This window comes from Mastacembelus armatus, chromosome 1 (assembly GCF_900324485.2).
Source record: "Mastacembelus armatus chromosome 1, fMasArm1.2, whole genome shotgun sequence".
Classification (NCBI taxonomy): domain Eukaryota; kingdom Metazoa; phylum Chordata; class Actinopteri; order Synbranchiformes; family Mastacembelidae; genus Mastacembelus; species Mastacembelus armatus.
Genome location: NC_046633.1, coordinates 6,245,910 through 6,266,303, shown reverse-complemented (window position 1 = coordinate 6,266,303; position 20,394 = coordinate 6,245,910). Strand labels below are relative to the sequence as shown.

The 20,394-nt window shown below is 41.3% G+C and overlaps 1 protein-coding gene across 4 annotated transcripts in view; it reads right to left on the bottom strand.

Moving 5' to 3' along the window:
- Positions 1 to 20,394, bottom strand: part of lrba (LPS-responsive vesicle trafficking, beach and anchor containing) — a 162,781-nt gene that overhangs the window by 11,430 nt on the left and 130,957 nt on the right. For all 4 annotated transcript variants that reach the window (XM_026303424.1, XM_026303427.1, XM_026303425.1 and 1 more), the window contains 5 exons: positions 11,064 to 11,231; positions 5,393 to 5,482; positions 3,695 to 3,872; positions 2,214 to 2,279; positions 404 to 559 (listed from right to left, as the gene is read on the bottom strand). In XM_026303424.1, the coding sequence (XP_026159209.1) occupies positions 404 to 559; positions 2,214 to 2,279; positions 3,695 to 3,872; positions 5,393 to 5,482; positions 11,064 to 11,231 (658 nt within the window). The remainder of the gene's footprint in view (positions 1 to 403; positions 560 to 2,213; positions 2,280 to 3,694; positions 3,873 to 5,392; positions 5,483 to 11,063; positions 11,232 to 20,394) is intronic.

The following is a 20,394-nucleotide window of genomic DNA, read 5'->3' as shown; positions in this document are numbered from 1 at the left end:
CTCACTGAAATAAGAACCTAAACTACTTCAATTGTAAAGGCTGCAGTGATGTAGTTGCATTGGTGCATTTGAAAAAAATGAGACAAGGAAAAATGATTTTTGTGTCTTTCTCAGAACCTTAGTAGTAGTGAGGAGAAGATGATGTATTTACATCTTGGTGCTGGAGAAAACGTAGAGGGGGTTCATTCACTCTACAAAAGGATTCAATTTTTTTTTTAAAGTACACAGGACCATTGCAGTTTGATATTACTGCAAGAATTAAAATTTACAACAGCTCATGGCTCAGGCTACTGTCAATGTGGTATTCATTTTCAGTCTGAGATTACAGGCATCCTGATCATAAAAAAAAATTTAAAAAAATCGGCGTACCACTCGGGACAACATCGGCTGGAATATACAGTACCAGTATCAGTTGAGTAGACCCGGAAGCTCTTGTCCCAGAAGCCACACAGAAGGATGAAGCGGTTGTCGGCTGTGATGATGAAACACTGTGAGCTGATCTGAATGCTCTGGTCCAGCAGGTCTGAGATCTGACGACGATGGCACCCCACGTTATTAGCTGAGAGGAGAGAGGAGGGATAACAAACAAATAAAAATGTAGATTATGGAAAGACAAGTATTAAATCTACGTTACAACATATGTTGTAATGCTTACACGTCTACTACTTTTAAAGAGCTCACACTTGCACTGCAAATGATTTGTGAGAGAATAGATAAAACATCCAAGGTTAAGTTTACAAGACTTCACATTTTCCGTGAGAGTCTAAGAGTCTGAGCAATGACACAGTGTGTGCACAGTCTTCACAAAATATGCACAGCACTTAAGTCTGAACATACTGCAAATTCATCTTGGTTGTGTGATTCAGCCAGTGGTTGGGTGGAAAGCAAATTTACTGATATTTCCTCTCTTTCATAAGTGGTATCTTCTTTCTTTTCTACTGTATATCCACTGAAGTATTTTCTTATTCAGTAGGGTCCAAAGCGCTGGAGGAGAGGTGTTGAGGAAGCTGGTCTAGTATGGAAAATGTCCAGTATACCTGCTACAAATAATACTTCAGCCCATTTCAACATTTCCCAAAGCTACTGCTGGCTCTGCCCTCATCCTCAATTTATTGTGTTTAGATCACACTCCTCTTGGAATGCAAACAATGTAAATATATTACTGACAACCACAAAAATCCCCAATACCACCCCAAAAACACACACACACACACACTCTTATTTCCATCTTTGTGAGGACACTCATTGATATAAAGCTTTGCCGAGACCAGGGGTAGCCAACTCCAGTCCTCAAGAGCCCCTGCCCTGCTTGTTTTCCAAATTCCAAAAGAAAAATTAGCCTGAAAATGTGCCTTTAATGACAAAATACACCCACTGTAGTGCTCTGAATGTAAGAAATACTGATGCCCAATGAAATAGTTCTTAACCCTGCTACTTGTATGGAGCAGTAGTGAAGGAGAGAATATTGCACATGCAGATAAAGATGAATATATGAGATTAAACCTGATTATTTTCATTGTTAGAAAAAAAAAAGTACTTGGAAATGGCCTGTTGAGAGTGACCACAACATTCACAGAGAAAGAACAGTCCCCCGTGCATATGTGCGTGAGACTGTGACAGGCTGCAGGAAAGCGAAGGAGGAAAACACGGTAGAAGTGGTTTGCCTCTCCCAGCTCCACCAGTGCATCCCATACATCACTGCGCCTAGGCACTCGTCTCCTGCTCATCAACAAGTCGTGAAGGATGAGAGGCGCCCATATTGTCCTGACAGCCGTCCGCCGTGCATTCTCAATCACACATTATTACCACATTCATATTCATTTTCATTGACACGCGTCCTTTCCCTCTGCTCAAATTAAACCAAAGAGGATGCAGAAAGGGAGGGAGGGAAGGAACGCTGGAGAGGCAGAAACAGGGGGAGTTGATGATGAAATGCCGGCCTAGGCCACAGCTCATTGCATTCCAATTTGCATGCAAATGCTTTAGTGTGAGAGCAGGGTCTATATCATGAGAAGTGAACTGGGGCACAGGCTGAGAAACAACTTTAATCTACTGTCCAGGGACACAGCACTGCAAACTGCCATGAGTCACCAAGATGCTGCCAGGATTCATACATGGACCAACACAAAAAATATTTTATGCATATTATAAATTCATACTATGTGTAGAATGCATGTATAGATTCTTTAACAGATATGAAAGACTGTATATACCTATCAGCGGGTCGATTTCCACAGGAAGCTGATACTGCTGGTCGTGCACCGATGGGCTCTGATGACCTGACAGGGAAGAAGACAGACAGGATTAATATTGTAATCGTGTGGCCTTGTGAAGTAGACACTGGGTTTCAGTTCATTATAATGCACTGAAAATGATAACCATGAAGTCACAGTGTTACCCACTGGCCCAAACGTTCTTCCGCAATAATTTACCAAGGTCATAGGGACAATGATTCCTAATGCAAACTATGTTTGCTTCTGTACAACCAGTTCACATTAGCTCAAAGCAGCTATCAAGTTTTTGATATGCTCCAGTCAGATGCCTGTGCATTCAAGTGTAAAAGCAAGAAATTACATTTTTTTTATTCCCTTGCCAATGAATTCTGCTTAGTTAATGTAGAGCTGCAACACAGCCACCGATTTCATTATTGATCAATGGATTGATTTTTTTAATTAACCAATTCATTGTTCAGAAAATAAAGCCGTGAAGATAGTAAAAGAAAATATGCTACAGCCACAATTTCCCAAATGTTGACATGTTCAAATTTCTTATTTCAGTCGAAAACCCAACAATATTGAGTTTATTTTGATTAAACACACAGAAAGCAAAGCCTGACTTTGCATTCCTTTCACTGTACTTCATGCATATCTTTGAGTAGGCCTGGGAAATAAGCTTTGTTATAATTATGTTTAAATTTAGTGATTTATGTGATTAACTGACTTGCTTTTTTGTTTATGTGCATTCTGAATTAGCTGCATGAACTCTAAAATCAAAAAATTACATATGAAACGTTGACTACACTGAAGCAGTTTTTCAGTTGTTCTTCATTTTTGCCTTCCACAGCTTTACACTTTTCACTCTAACAGCCATATAAAAAAATGAAGTCCTTGCAATAATGAGCTACTACAGCACAAACCAGTCATTTTCTTTTTTTCTTTTATTATGCCAGCTCACTAAGCCAGTTAGGTTAATCAGTCTGGTCTGTGGTGCAAATGGATGAGGTTGTATTCTACTGAAAACCGATCAGTCTTCATCCTCATAAAATCACAGATATCAAATTTAATGTTTCTTCCTGGATAGGATGGATGTTGAGTAAATAAGGTTTAGTGAAGTGAGAGACTGATGTATGGAGGTGGACATGCTGGCTGCTGCATGTGTCACATTTGATACTGCTATCCAGTAGACACAGTCAACTGTCTCCCAAATCAACGTCCATCCCATGAAGACGAGACAGGTCAATACTCAGATAAATTATACACGAAGGACGGAGGAGGGAGATGAACCGTGGAAGCATGGAAATGATACTGTGGTATCAAAAGATTGTCTTTGCCTACTTTAAAACACTCTTAAGATTGATCTGATGAATCACACCATGTTAAAACCAAAGTGTAAATTCTTTTACTTACGGACACGCACATACTGATGGGAAATCAGTCAAATATGCAGTATATGTGCATGGAGATAAACTTCTCACCCGTCAAGCCGTGCCACTTGTTGACAGCAAAGAGGCGGTTGGCAGTGACAGTGATGATGGCAGGTGATGTTAAACCCGCCTGAGTGTTGGCTGCTACGTGGGTCACTGGAGAGTTTGATGGGAACTTCAGCACCATGATAACATCCTGCTGCATCTGCTCCGTAAACATCAGCGGGGTCTGCAGGAGAAGATACTGTTCAGGCCCCCAGGATGGACAACGGCACAGAGCGAAGGGAAGGAAAAGAGACGAGATATGGAGCGCCAGTAAAACAAAAAGGCGAGAGAAACAGCCACAGTCGGCGTTAACGAAGAAAAAAAAAAAAAAAAAACAGGGGGAGAGAGGGAAAGAGAAGGAAAGACAAAGTTACGAAGCTTTAGCAAGGTAGTAGTAAGCAGCATTAAACAGCACAGACAAGCAAGGAAAAAGAGTGCATGTCTGATCTTTGATTAAGATAAAATGAACCTTTATTTAACAGGAATTAATTTGTTGTTTCAGCCCTGCTTCTGTTTTTTATCAATCCATATACAAAAAGGTATAAAATGTAAAAAAAAAAAGAATTTGAAAGAAAAGAGCATCTACAAAACCATCATAACAAAGTGACTTCACTGACCTATCACACTATTTCCTGGAGAGCTTATATAGAGCCATTTACAGAGTGTTTGTACTAAGCAGCTTTAACATACAGCCATTTTCCTCCTTGCGTGTAAAGAAGAAAAACATCAGTGTTTAACATCAGGAACAGACTTGAGTGAATCCGGTGTGTCTGACAGCTAACCAGACGCACTGACAGTATCATTACCACCAGCATGGGCAGAAGCTGACATTCTGACAACACACTCACATGAGAGAGGATAGAGGATAGAGGAGAAGTAAAGAGCAAGAACATGTAAAAGCAAAGTGAACAGGGCTGCAGCACTTCAGGGAGGGTTAGAAATGTGTTTGAATAATGGCGCCTTAATATGATGTTTGAAAAGTATAAATGGGGGGTAAAATAAAAACATTACACAGGAATTTGCCCATACAGTAAATGAGGCAAATTCAAAGCACCAGTCTGAATTTGTGTCTGTGAGCACTGGGTGGTGGTCTGCAGCCAGCTGTCAGCGCCACAGGGACACCACGCTAATAGGGACTCATGGGGCCTTGGTCCATCACAGGCAGACACACTGACTGCACTCCTTGGCCCTTAGAAGCAGTCACTTCAGAACTGCTGCTCATTGCTCTCCTTTTTCTGATCTCTGCTTCTAGCTCAGGTGGAAAATCTGGCTCAGACCCAGGTTTCCAGTGAGAAGCTATGCCTTTCCCCTTTCCCTTCAAACCTTTTACTAGACACACATGCACACAAATGCCTATGATCTTTCCCTTTCACGCACACCTCAGTAATGATGAGAGAGGAGATGCTGTCAAACCCAAGACTTTAGTTTCCCACAATTGTAGGATACAGAGGAAGAGAGGACAGGAGGTAAATGAAGGTTGAAAAGAATGAGGTAAAAAATACAGACTTATGTGAAGCAAAGCAGAGTGTCAACACCAGGACACAAGGAATCAGACACAGCATTAAACAGACAGGACAAGGGCTGATACTTCAGTTCTACTGGCTACTGCCCCAATGTAATATTTTCAGCCAGAAGCATTAAAGGAATAGCAGTGTGTCTGTTCCTAAGAATATCTGTTTGCATGTATGTGTGTGCACCACTCACCACTTGCATGGCTGAGCTTCGGGGTGGGTGTGGCTCGATGAGCAGCTGGCAAGGGGTCTGTCCAAAACTCCTAATTTGAGACTCTACAGCCTGGTGAGAAAAGAGAAGGAGGAAAAAAAAAAAGACAAAAAAAAAAAAAAGAAAGAAAGAGATTAGTCATTTTTTATTTCATGTTACATTATTTTGCATCGTGCCCTACATGAACTTTAATGTCTATGCCCATAATCTATCCTCTATCCTATCATCTCATTAGGATAAATTTTACACCAAACTAAGATTATTGTGTCTGAGAAAACAAAGAGAATGTGAAATATAATGAAGCATGACAAAAAAAAAAAAAAAACGCTTGTGTACAAATACACAATTACACACATACATATAAACTTAACTTCTCACAGCCCTACACACACACACACACACACACACACACACACACACACAATTTATCCCCCACAACCACACACAGAATAAAAGGAGGGCTGGGACAGGCGGGTGTGTAGGCTGGTAGGGTGGTGTTAATGAAGAGGTATAGGACCATAAATGTCAGAGCAGACGCCTGCCGAGCAACCTCTGGACATCATCACACAGCTCACTGTCAGGGCAACTAGCATGGGATGGAATACACCCCCAGCAGGGTATAGATATACAGGGTTACTGCCAGTGGGTCCCAATATTTTGTACTACTTAAATCTTAGAAAAAGCAAAAGAGTGGTTTTAAGTTTGTACAACAACATTAAGCAAAAGCTACAGTGACTAAAAAAAATATCTATGATGTGAGAAAGATACATCATGATAGCTGGTTTAGAAAAGAGACAGACAAAGAGAAAACGGCCAACACAAAATGATGACAGACTCGTCAGTATGTTGGTGCGCGCTGTGACTGGCTGTGTGGGAGTGACAGCATGTGTGTGGAGGCTGATACATTTGAGCCTTCCTTGGCGAGGCCTGTGAGAATGAGCTCATGGCTGAGGCCTGCATATGGTATTAACATAACAGAAAAAAAAAAAAAAAAAAAAAAGGTATGGAAGTTAGTCTGCTGATACCCATTGTCTGAAATTGACTTGAGACAAGAAGTAATCCCAACTGTCCATTAAAAGGTTTTGTCATTTTTGAACATGAATCATGTAAATGATAAAAACAAGATTAAGTCATTCTCACTTCATCTACACTTTTATGTGCACTGTGTACATTGCACAACTTTTCTGTCACTTTTTTAAAAAACTTATATTAAACTTTCTCCAGAACAACAGGCTGTGATCCCTCGTGTAAGATGGTTTACATACACCACAAGGCCTGGATGATGTAACGTATTAAAGCATGATATTTTCAGACATGATACATTATAAGAGGAGGAAAAATTGAAAAGATTTAGTTCTACATATCATGCATTTTTGTTGATAATGTCCATGCATCACATCATGATATAATTCAAAAGCACAAGAGGAGTCGTTATTAAGCAATCTGTGCCTTTTGACACTGACTTCACAAATTGGAAACTTTATGAAAAGACATTAAAACCATTTCCTAATTAGCAGGAGTGTCCTGTTTGCAAGCATGCCAGACCTGTGAAGAAACGCTTTCATAACCTTGCTGAACACATATTTAAAGATTTTTAAATAGAGTTAACACTCCTGTTAACTTGATCAAAGATCAAAACACCCTACACATTATTTCAGCACTGATCATGATAAAGAACCACACCATTTTCCATCTCATTAACAATCTGTTAGTGAGAGGACATGACTGCATCATTCAAGGTCAAAGTGCCTCCGTTCTGTGCCTTTAAGAGTGGAGCATTTTGCTTAAGCTAATGTGTAGAAGGGACTCCTCAAAGCCACTCAACCTATCTTCATTAGGTTCAGCTCTGACATTTATGAGGCTGTGGGCCGCTGGAAAGTGGCTGAGTCTAGGTCAGCATGTCCTCTCCCTATATGCCAATGCAATGCTCAGGTGATTATATGAGGGTCCATCCACAAGGCCAATCTCTTTTGGGGGCACTGGCCCATGTCTGATGAAGGTGTTCTATATTCTATACATTTAAATGGCTGAGACGCCCTCACCTCAGATGTCCCAGCTTGCCCTTGATTTACTAAGCCACTTGACAAGATGGATCTCCATGTAAAACATGCTGCTTTTATGCATATCTGTATAATAATATTCACTCAATGAATAACATAAAAATACTAACTAAATAGTCTTGTACTGCTAACAAGCAGCCTGGTCTGCCTTTACATGACCATACTGTGAAAGAAATAATAAATACAGTGAAGGGCATATTGTCCAAAGAAAATAAACCAGTCGGCCTTATGTTTGGTGAGTGACTTTGGCTAAGTGTCAAGGCAGGTTCATTCGCGTGGGTATATTTCCCATCTTCTGCCGAATTACGCAAACACTGCACAATTCAGACAGGGCTCTGTGCTTTGTCGTCGGTGTGAGAGCCTGTGGGATTTTTCCATAATCACATGTGAAAGAGGGGAAGCCCTGCACAATGACGAGAAGGTGACACAGGGCGTGTTTCTCCTTATACACTGAGAAGCAACACAGATGTGCATGCATGCCATTCTCCTAGAGAGTGAGAGGGGCTAAAGTTTTCACTTGCGGCGGAGGCAGGACAGGAAGTAATCATGGTTTTGAAAAACACAGCAGTGGTCTCCACAGCATTCCCTAATCTGTGCTGAGATATTCCAAACTCTCTCCCAAAACAGAAAGGCACACATAAACAGACAACCGTGTGCATTTATGCTGATGAAGACATAAATATACAAAGCTAGGCATACACCAATGAATGCATGTACACATACAATGTGTATGTACAAACATATCAAGGTATGATCCATACAAATCTCTGGAGTCTGTGTGTATTTGCGTGTGTGAGATTCGCTGGGGTGGGCAGGAGTTGGCGGCTGTAACAAGAACACAGAATCAGCCAACCAGGAATACAGAACCCTCAGCCCTAATCTACTCACTTTTCCGACCTAAATACACACACACACACACACACACACACACACACACACACACACACACACACACACACACACACACACACACACACACACACACACACACACACACACACACACACACACACACACACACACACACACTCTTCTGTGACCCATTCCCCAGACACTGAACAGCCCCAGGGCCTGTCCTAATGTGGCCTGGCCTGGCCCAGACCACATCTCAGGCTGAAACAGTTGTCACTCAGTAATGACATACTCTGGGGATCCTTTCAGACCAAAAGCCCTCAGTCTCAAAGCTCCTGCTGCCCTCAGCCACCCCCAATACTCCGCCATGACGAGGCCCAGGCCTGGAACTCTGTTTCCACCTTCTTCCCAGACAGGCATGCTTCCTTCCACACAAACACTACTGAAGGAGAGCCTTGGCTTAGCTGGCTTTGGTTTATTTAACTAATTAAAGTGCTCAGACTGAGGGTGTTTTTGAATGTGAAAGCCAGCAGACTGGACATCAGAGTGTGGGTGGAAGGAGAAAACAACAAGCTTTTTCCATTTCTATGGACTGAAACAAACATAGCTGCTTTATTCATTTTTTACACACATGTATGGTGAAACTATTAGGTTTGCAACTTCTCTTCACCGTGGAGTGTGTAACCTCTTAAATTAATGTAGACATATAAAATATAGACAAATTAAACTGCGATATGTCTAGAAAATTAATGTAAACAAACAAGAACCTCAACCCTATGTAGAATTTGATGGTTCCGCTCAAAGAACACATTACTAACAGCTTCTTTTGCAATTGAAGAAAACAGCTTTACTTCGACTTGTGCTGTAAAGCAATTAAAACTTGCCAAAAAAATCTAACCTGTAGCCCATACTATATAAAAAACACTAATAGGGGCACCATACTTCTAGAATTATAATTATCCATACATCCATTATCTATACTGCAAATCCTATAGAAGGCTATGGGAGGGCTGGAGTCGATTAGGGGCGACACTGGGTGAAAGGCAGGGTACATCCTGGACAAATCACCAGTTTATCTCAGAACTAGTGTATTTAGAAATCAACAATGTTATAATGATTTATTGACAGCAAAATGCTAAGACAGAATACATAGAAAAATATGTAGTCTTAATCAAGGAGGAAGGTAGTCCTATTCTAACACCACTCAAATCACATACCCCTGCCTCTAAAGTCATCCTGTATCTGTGTGGATTTATCAGCCCCATGGTCACTGGGACTGTTTGGCAGAAGTAGTGGTGCGCCAGTGATCCAATTTTTGTAGTGCATGTGTGTTTGCCAGTAAAATGGGTAATGGGCTTAGGCTGAATGTGGAAATGACCGGTGCACCCTGGTAATGAATCTGCATGTGTGTGAGTAGCTAAAGGCCAAAGCACATCTGGATGGGAATTAGGCTGAATGAGGTGATAAATCAAGGATCTACCTCTGGTGCCTGTGATGCTCCAGTCACTAAGCATGAAGGGCAGCAGAGCAATGGAGGCACAAAACACCTTTCAGCCCTTTGATATATACTGATCTCATCTCCATTTATATCTCAGTGCTATAAGGACCTTCACTTAAGGTTCCACTTAGGATAATTCTGGTTTATTACAACTTTTTACTTATTTTCATTGTTTTTTCCATCATTGTTATTGGTGATAACTCTGCACTCACGGCTTTCATTGCTACACTAGGGGAGAGAAACACAAGGAGCCATGTAATCACACAGATTTTAAACAAAATGCCAAGTTAGCTACTTTCTTTTTAAAATGACATAATTCGATTATTCAGTTCATCCAACCATTCATACGTCTTGCCCTCTTGGAGGACTTTGTTAACACTTCCTCAGATCTCAGTAATTCCTTTGGTACGTGCACTGTTTTCAGATATTAAAAATGATGGCCAAAACTATGACAATAAGGTTATGGCAAACTGGAATTATTTTTTTTTAAGGCAAAGCATCTAGAAAGCCTAGTGACTACATTCTGACACGGACAAAAATACCATATGTGCTACTTTTAGTATATACAAAAGCTGATGTCAACAAAGCTGATGGGAGCAGGGTCAATTGGCCTGCTGCTGGCTAGCTGTCTTTTACAGCAGATTGGTGAAGTTGTCAGGCCGGTGTTTGGCTGTGGGCAAGCTAGCTGTGTTTTTCTTTTCAGCACTGTGTTTTGTGTGGTTGCTTTCAGGACAGGCCAGAGCAGCTTGTGTGTATGTGTGTGTGAGTGTGTGTGTGTGTGTGTGTGTATGTGTGTGTGTGTGGCGGTTCAAAGTGAGGGGAATGAATAATGAATGAAAGCCAAGGAGGAGGTTTTAAGGCGTTAAAGTGGAACACTTGGTGGAGTGCTTTCAGAGGTATCACACTGGGGAAAGGCTTTGCTCAGCAATAGCTGCCAGTACATTGTTAGCTTAGTTCTCCCATGCCATTCCACAACCAATTTAACACGGCTAATGGCATCAAAAATCTCTCTGAAATACAGATGCATGTATGAATGGACAGATGCTTTTATAATATAGTCAGATTAAGCATCATTTTGGGAGTGCTAATGCTCATGTGTACTTACTGTAATATGGTATTTTCCCCTTACTCAGCATGCTCTGCCAAGGGAGTTAAAGCAGCCGTCCAGTACATAAAAAACCTGTGTGTGTGTGTGTGTATGTGTGTGCGCACATACATGTATTATATGCAGTAGAAGCCTCACCTCTCTGAGCACGGGGTCGCTGATGGAGCTGAGATTGACTGCTCCTTCATAGGTCAGATAATAGAAAACATTGAGGGCTTTGGTGGCTTCAGGTCCCTGCTGCTTGTAGCCGAAGATTAGATCGATCCACTGGTGGAGCTGGCAGGACACAAACTCGCTCTCTAGAGCCTGTAAATGGAGGAGAGGGCAGAGGATTACAAGTATTGTAAATGTAGAGCATTTACACACCATACTCTAACCAAATGCTGCTCCCCAAACAGGTTCCTCATCCCATTACTGAACAGCAGTTTTCACTAATGCTTCTCAAAGATGAATTCCACAGAGAAAGCAGAATTTCCTGCTAATTACTCCTGCGACAGAATCTGCCAATGATTTCTGTAACGAGCAAAAAGCACAGTAAATCCATATCTGAGCATCTAAACATTAGCGAACTCGTGTAGTTCTTTAGGGAGTCATTTCAGCGTCTGTCTTTGTTCTTTTCTCTGCTGGTTGCGGGTGAATAAGAGCACCATGTTGCCCTTCTGCAGACGTCTAAGCGTTGCCATAATGCTGAGATACAAGCGGCTTTCTCTCCTCATTAGCCAGCAAAGGAGGGAAAAAACATTTATGGTTTCCTCATAAAAACAGGCAATTGTGTTAATTTGTGTAAAGCTGTCGGCTCACAAAAGCCCTCTAAACACGACCAAATTAGAATGAGGCAGCCCTTGATTGTCATTGCTGCCTTGTGTCACATTAATTTGTGACAAAACATTAGCCTGTGCTACACTTAAATGGCAATTTATATCATTTAAATTTTTACTGCAGAGACCGGCGCATCCCTCACTTAAATGTGACTTTCTGACAGCTCATTCTGCATCTAATTCCTCCCCACTCTCTTAATTACTACTTTCAATCATGGAGGACAGCAGGGTATAAAGAGGAACGCATGTGTGGTTGAGGTATGATGAGCCGTTCATTGCAACTTGAGTACTGTCTAAATTTCTGATGTTGTCTTAAGTTCCAGAATCGGAAATGATGAGAAGCTTGGCAGTGAAAAAAAGAGAGAGTATATAAGCCAACCATGGGTCTCATATCACTGGTTCTGAGGAGAAAAATACACAAAAGGTTTTCAGGTTTGTATGGAAACATGCCATTAAACTAGGGAAGAGCACCACATACTAGTACATTTAGTTACCAACCACATATACAGCTTTCTTGTCAGATGTGTAAGACTAATCCATGTGTACTGTAAGTTTATGGTTATGACACACGCTGGTATTTTGGACAGTGCCCCACTTAGATGCAAGCACCACTCTGAGGGCGATAGATTCGACAAAATTAGCAGATGGAGAGAGATTTGTCTGTTCTTTTCCACTTCGTGTGACTCACTTGACAACACTTTCTGTTAAAAAGTTGATCGATGGTTGCTAATGCTAAAACAAACCAAATATTACCTTTAGCAGTAAGGTAGAACAGAACGCCCCTAGAGTCTAAGACAGTCTAGACATGTCTATCTGTCCTCGGGAAGCAGCATATTCACCGAAGGTTAGTGTGTTTAAAGGCTAGTGTCACAAGGCAATCCTTTTTATTAATGTTACATTATAAGCCAGTGAAGTCCTCTTCATTCAAACTCACTTTAATAAGCAGTGCAGTTCAATCGAGTGTGTGTGTGTGTGTGTGTGTGTGTGTAAGAAAGAGAGATCAGTTCATTATGTGCCAAGAGTGACCTTTGACAATCCCTGCTCCCCTCTTTCTAAAACTAAAGCGGGCCTGATGGGCATTTAATGTGCACTGCAATCTACTGTCAATCAGCATGGGGAAACAAAGAGCAGCCATGTTATTGCAGCTCCCTCTCCAGAGGCCCGCCTTTATGGAAATCACTTGCATGTACCACTTGGACAGACAGAGTAACGGAATAACAGAGTAACAGAGAATTAGAGAATTAACAGTCTACATTATTGGTGTGTGTTGGCAATGGGCATGTTCGCCTGTGTATTTTTGTATTTGTTTGGTCTGTCACTGCGTCTGACAAAACACTCTGCAGTTCTCTGTGACTGAAGTCTAAGTGTAGAAATTTAACCTCAGTAGACTGGATCTCAGAAAGCCAAAGAATATCTGCCTGTGATGATACAGTAACCTGCCTTGATCATTTCTCTAAAGCTCTTTCAAAAAGCAACCAGGCAGGTGAACAGTTAGATTAGCATGTAAGTAAAGTAAGAACTTTATTGTGAGCCTTATTCTAAACCTGGGGCTCTAGATGAGGGGGTGCATGGATCAGAGGGACTTTTGGGGAACCAAGTCGTCTAAAGAAAATAACACATTTGCGGCTGAGAATACAGGCAGGCCCCAACAAATACACCCATTTAGCTCTATTTGAATACAGCTTACTAAAAATTATAGTTCCCATCTCTTTTAGGAAATCACTTCTCCTTTTTAAATTTTTTTTTTTATTTGTGACCCATTTTTAAAAATGCAGGTCTTCAGTGAGAGCAAATAAGCAATCATTTTGAATACCAACAGATACAGTAAGGAAGAAAGGCTAATGCATTATTGGTTTTATCCTACATTTGTAACAAAAAACAGTGAATATACCAACATAACCTCAATAAAACAAGTGTGAAACAAGTTCAAATGTTTGTCTTGTATCAAGAAAACCCCATGTCCATGACAGATAAGCAAAACAAGTACAGTACAGAGAACAGGGATGTAGAGATAACCCATAAACAATGTGCCAAGTGAGCAGGTGTGGAAATGCCTCCTCATGTAGTGCCACAGTGGAAACAGTTAAGCAGAAGGTTGGGGCAGATAGCAGATTCCTGAGGTGGGATCTGGTGCCACTTCAAGAGAACCAGGCAAGATTATTGATGGGCCAATTAGCAGCCAGTGTGTGTGTCATCCCCACCCACAGGGGACTCTCTGATAATTAATGAATAATTTAGCATGTCTTTATGTAAATGCTGATAGGGGGTAGAAATCATTGGAATCCCACAATTCTATTGTTACAGATTTGACAAAGTGCACCTTTGAAGCATGGGAGGGTCCCCTTTGTTGTGTGCTGCGACTTGTTTCCAGTGATGGCGACAACAACTTGGAATATTCTATGTAGAAAATGTAATAATTTAACTTGAACAGTATGAACCCCACCAGAGCGTTATAAAATCGAAGTATTTAATGCACATCGTTATTTTCTCTTTTTGGACTGCATGCTAATTTTGCCTGTGCAACAGTTTCCAGGTTGTGATGTGAATGCCAATGACTTGTCAGTGTTTAAAACTGTAATTCTTTTCTTGCAGAAACATCTGTAGCTGGAACGTGGAGTAAATGCGTAAAAAGCCCACAGAAACACTCAGAAAGAATGACATCTCAATATGTTACTCTTTAGAGAGAGATAAACTCAAAACTGAGAACTTAAAGACATGCTATTCCTATTGGAGACACCAAGTGACTGCAATTAACCAGCTGGCTTACACTGAGGCCTTTGAAGGAAATAAGGGGGAATGTCCTCGACTTGGGGGCTACTCCACAGCCTCAACTTGAAATGCTTTTTTTCTGCTTGCAGGAGGGTGTGATTTATTTTTATCTGTTCAGCCTCTTCTTCTCCCAAAGGTAAAAGTGTCATTTTATGCTACAGCTCTGCAGGACTTAACACTGGGTCAGTCCGTGCAGTTTCTGTGCCTCGTTGTAGTGTGTGGTTAGCTTTATGGTCTGGATTGAGCTGAATTTTACTTTGGATTTAACGAGGTGACACTGAAAGCTTTCCTCCAACGCTCAGTGGCCCTAAAAAGCCTTTTTAAGGACTTATGGAGGGCTGTCTGTAAGGATGTTAAAATGTCACTTAACAAATCAAACCCCTCATTTGCATGCCAACAGTGATGCAAGAGTACGTGTCACTGATGGTGTGGGTGTGTAATCAAATGCACATGTATGCAGTGTTGTCAGCGGGAGACTGTTTTCGTTTGTATGGATTGCAGATAAATAAAGCAAACACTCGTCAGGTTTGTATATACGGAAATTGGCTGTTTAAGAACAAGCTGATCAAAACGTCCTGAAAACCATGTTCAGTATGTGTGACAATGAAACATCACACGTTAACATACAACATAATGATTCTGAAGCTGTAGTTGAGTCAAGATTAGTTTAGTCATAGCACATTTATACAATGCATCTTATTCATTCAGATTATTAAATCTCATTGGTTCTGTTTTTCCAAGTACACCAAAGCATAATTACCTTTGGTATAAGCCAGTCTATATTTACGTTAATGCAAATTTATCATCACTCTTGTTTCTATTCTCTAGTCTTTCTCCAAGTTCAGCAGCCTCGTTTCATTTTCCCTTCTACTTAGTCTCTCACTCTTGGTGCTATTGCTTTTTTTCCTTCTGTTCACTCTTCCAGTCATCTGATCCTTTGGATCAGCTCCTCTGGAGCTGCTTTGCCCTGAGGTTGACAAGCACTCTGATTAAAGAGCTTATTAGCTCACTGTAAATGAGAAGCGGATTGTCATTTTGAAGTAGGCAGAGGCAGCCTGTAGCCAGCCAAGGGAGAGGGGGCCCCCCAACATGGAAGAGAGAAAGAAAAAAAAAAAAGTAATGGGTGACGTAAGGAATGGGAGCCTTGTAGCAGCCACACAGCTAACAAACCATTTCCTTTATTCTCATATTTGCACACACCAAGGGAAACCCAGATGGGCTGTGTGTGTTACTTTAGTTCCCCCTCCTTCCTCCTCTACTAATTGGACAGGTCACAACTGTGAGACTTCTGGCTATGGGTCAACGGAGGCACTCGCTGGCAAGTGGAACCTGAAACTTTAACTCTAACTCTCTCCACTCATCTTTCTTATTATTCGCCCCCCACTTGAAAAGCAAGAATATCATGTTATGGGGTGGAAAAAAAGCAGAATGAGCAGTGATTGGGAAAGTATCTCCCCAAAACAAACATGTCATGGTATATTTGATCTCAGTCAGACAAATAACATAGTGTAAACTGTGAAAATGCAATATATAGTGGTCCAATTTGCACAGACAAAGGAGGAAACAGTACTGACTGAGGGGTAAATGGGTGAACAATGCAGACTCAATGCTGTGGTTGCAATCTTCTTTTTTTATGGTTTTTCACTAATGTGTGCTGCCATAGAAACAATCATTATCTGTAAATGGGAAAATCAAAACTAGCTACAAAGGATCAAGAAATATTAAAATATAAAATATTATAAATGTATAATATATTCTATCCATAGTTTTTGATATTTCGAGGACACCATTTCACCAGCAACAACAGAAGGCATAACAAGAGAAAGCCACTTTTCAAACACAGCTAACAAGCACCTCTGGAGAATCCAACCATCTTTCCACCTACATTTAGAAAAGGCTAAGAGGCTAGCAAATACATCACCAACACCACAAGACACATCCACAATAGGCTCAAGTGAGCAAACGCTAAGTCAACAGTCAGAGCTGATTAAACACAGGACCAGTGAGGAAGGCTTCGGAGCGTGCTGACCGGGAGAATATTTGGATAGCTGCTGAGAGGAGCATTGTTGTCTCTGATGATTATAGAGCTGGCTGGAGGACTGGTCTCCCTTTCTGTCTGAAGGTGTGGAGGCCTCTCAACACAGAGTGGAGATGATTAGGATGAATGACTCAAGTGATCAACTTAAATGTAGTCAAGCCTTGAAAGAGGGATTATTAGGGTGTTGGGTTATGTGGAGCTGCAGCCTGTTAGTCTGTGTGATTGTGTGAAGAGAACAAAAGGATTAGATAAGGAAAAGATAACTACAGGCTCCACAAAACATCCTAAAGCAAAAGGCACAATAATATATATATGTAATTAGTGATACTGCACATAATGAAATCACTTTCTTTAAATTTAAATTGATAACTACTGGAAGCTCAGATGAGCCAAAAGTGTTTACAATCCATCAAAATCCATACAATCAAAAAATTCATTATAGTCATATAGTCAGTCAGCGGATCATTAAGACTCATAATGAAAGTCTGTACAAATGGTCAGACGACATTAAAGTACAGATAATGCTGCTTAAACAGACCAACACTGCCATCCCTAGAGCTGTGTCACTAGCAAAGCTTTCACAGCTACAAATATTGTGATAATGACTTCAACAATATTTTGTAGCTCTCTTTACAGTTACAGGCCTTTAGATGATGGTGAGTTATACATTATGTGACTGCCTGAAAATTAATGTGAAGCAGAAAACAGCATATGCTGCAAAAAAAAAAAAAGCATCTCAGTCGACCCTGGCAGGAGTAAAATGAGAGCGTGAAGGAGTGCAGGAAAAGGGAGAAGGACAACATTAGTGAGTAAGTATGTCAGCAGCAGTAGATCATACCATTTCTCAGGCTCTCATCGTCCTCCTCCATTACATCATTGAAGAGGAGGATGAAGAAGAGGAGGGGGAGACAGACAGGGAAGAAGGGAGGCAGAGTGGGGGGGGGGGGGGGGCAGCTCGTAAAACACCGAACACACAGTAAACACATCTGCCTTTATGCATGACAATATGCCTACAGTGAGCGCTGCTTGACATTAGCCAGATAACCCCTTCTGCCCCACATGGTAGTTCCCATCTAATAACAAGGCTTTCAGTCAGGACACTAGAGGAATAGATTAGCATTAGTCTAACATGGCAAACTGTGTTCTGCTACACAAGGATATGCCGGGCTAGACAACATTAAGATTTTCACTCACTCAGTCACTCACATGTGTGTAACTGTATCTTAGTGGTTAGTGACCGTGCAATGGTTTACCTCAGCTCACATATGAATTCCTATGGGGTTCGTGAGAGATTAAGATGTGGAGGCTGGTGGGAAAGGCATTACATGCGTCCCAGTGGGTGCCTGATCAGAGAGTGTGGTGCAGATGAGAGGTGAACGTAAACAGCCACGGTCTTCGACTTTGTGGAGTTAGTGGTCTGGGGAGCTATCATGTCTGGCTTGGTACCCAGAAGAGCCCCAGGACAATTATGCAAAATGACACACAATATTTTATCTTCCGAGTACTGGTCACAACACTCACAACGTTAAAAACACATCCTTAACTTCGCTTGACTGTACCCTGTTAGGATAATGGACTCAGTTGCATAGTTTTTAAAGTGTGAACAGCTGTCAGCATATGAAAGTGACAAACTTCAGAGAAGGACTTTCAAAGAGGGTGATATTGTGAGTATATGAGGGATGTGGAGGGGGGAAAGGTGATTTGGCTCATATTAATATGACATTTGTCTGTTATCGCTGAGCAGCCCTGTAGAAGTTTACTTCTGCAGGCAGGATTACACTGCAGTCATGACAGCAACAGCTGTAGATCAAATATGAGACTCTACAAAACATATACTATACACTATACGGTAAATTTCCAATTTAAAGATAAGATTTAGGTTTAATTTTTATTCTCCTACACCAGGCGACTTTGGTGTCTAAAGTCCACTGAGCAGAGGTGCCTTGGGTAAGGACTGAGAATATATGGCAGTGACCTGTGGTCAACCTTCTGAGTATCAGCTTCTGACCCATCACTCAATTGGTTTTGTCCATTCAACAAGAGCAAAGTCTCCCTCTCCTTCTGTGAGGGCTGTTTAGCTGATGTCTCTGTCACTGCTTTGAGTGAGCAAATACTTTATAGGAGGGAAAAGTAATGTGTTGCCCGTCTGTCCCATGTGTGTGGTTGCAGGTCTGTCAGCAGCACTACAAGAGCACAGATGACTGAAAGGAACCAAATGTGAAAAGTGGCAAATGTGCCCCATAAAGTTCAAATAGTGACTGCACTCCAGCTTTGAGGGTAAAAATTGTTTTAAGATAGGCAGCCACTCTTGCAGCTGCTCGCTGCTATGACTAAAAATCTTATCAAACAGATACATAAAATCAGTTTGAACATTGAACACTGAACAACCATATTGGTATGAATATGAACATTTAATTTTTACTGTTATATTAGCACTAAATCGACATATTAGATTTGTTAAACATATGAATTCTTTTTTTAAATCCAGACTGTGATTTAGGTAAACACTGTCATTTTAGGCATTATAATAGCTGATTCAATCCATACTGTTTGGCTTAGTTTACTCACAGTAAGTTAGTTTATTCACAGTAGGAGATGGCTACTACAGTGTAACTGTCTGTGGTTTAGGCTGCTCTATGTCAGTAGCTCCGATGAAGCCTGGACACATGACAGCACAGGTAAACATTGATGTGCACACAAACACACAAGCATACACACACGATCACCTGCTATGACGCTAATGGTTAGCAGACGTGAGAAGTGAGATGCGGTCATGTATAACGGAACGTCAGAGAGGCTGACAGTGCCCAGAGACATGTAGTTATCTGGTGAAGAAGGGATCAAGTTCTTAACCTCTCCTTCAACCTCCTGGTAAAAACAACAAGCAGCCCCTGATCTCTATGGCATGCCGCCCCAAGACCCCAGTGTCTCTGCGTGTATAAGCATGTGGGTGTTTGATGGACCAAGAAAAAGGGAGTGTGCCTTTACAAGCAAGCTTTTAAGTATACAACAGGCAATTCAGCATAGTAAAGGTAAGCCTTTGAGCCTTCAGTGTTGTGTAAGGCGAAGGGTAAACAAGAATCTATACAGGCACACGCTTTCCATGTAACACACTTTTTTAGTAATTATCAGTGATAAAGTGTGACAGTTTCAACAGCAGAGCTACATAAACCAGGCTACACTTTGATGAAATATTTATATCTTCTCCTGTTTTCTTTTTTTATTACAGTACCAACCATGCAACTCTCACTCACAACAACAAAAACAAGCTGCCGTTTTGCACCGCAGCACAATCCTTTACTGTGAGAGGCTTTTAATAGCCTTTCCAGATTGGGCCCTAATTAGCTGTTAATCATCTAGGGCTCATAACCAGAGAGGAGACAGCAGGCGTGTGTGTTTGAAACCGTGTGTGCATTTGCGTTTGTTTGCGTGTTCTCACCTGCTGTCTATCCTTGTGTTGTGAGGCCATTAGCATCAGACAAGCTAAAGAGAGCCAAACAGCCCATTAACTCCTTCACTCTTCCACTCTCCTCTCCACCAGGCTCATCTCTCTCCCAACAGTACCACAGTTGCCAGCTGACACCCTCTAATGCCAGCTATCTGTCATGACCAGAGACCTGTCCACCCACACATCCCTCCCTCTACCTCATCCTCGGGCTATTCTTTCCCTAATTCTCCCTGTCCACCCTCCTTTACCCTGTCTTTCCCTTTCTGTCTGTATGTGATCTGTAGCACTGCAGTCAAGCCAAGTCAAATTTTATTTATAAAGCCCAATTTCATAAACCACAAACTTGCCTCAAGGGGCTTTGCAAAATATACAGCATATCGTTTTTCTCCTTAGACC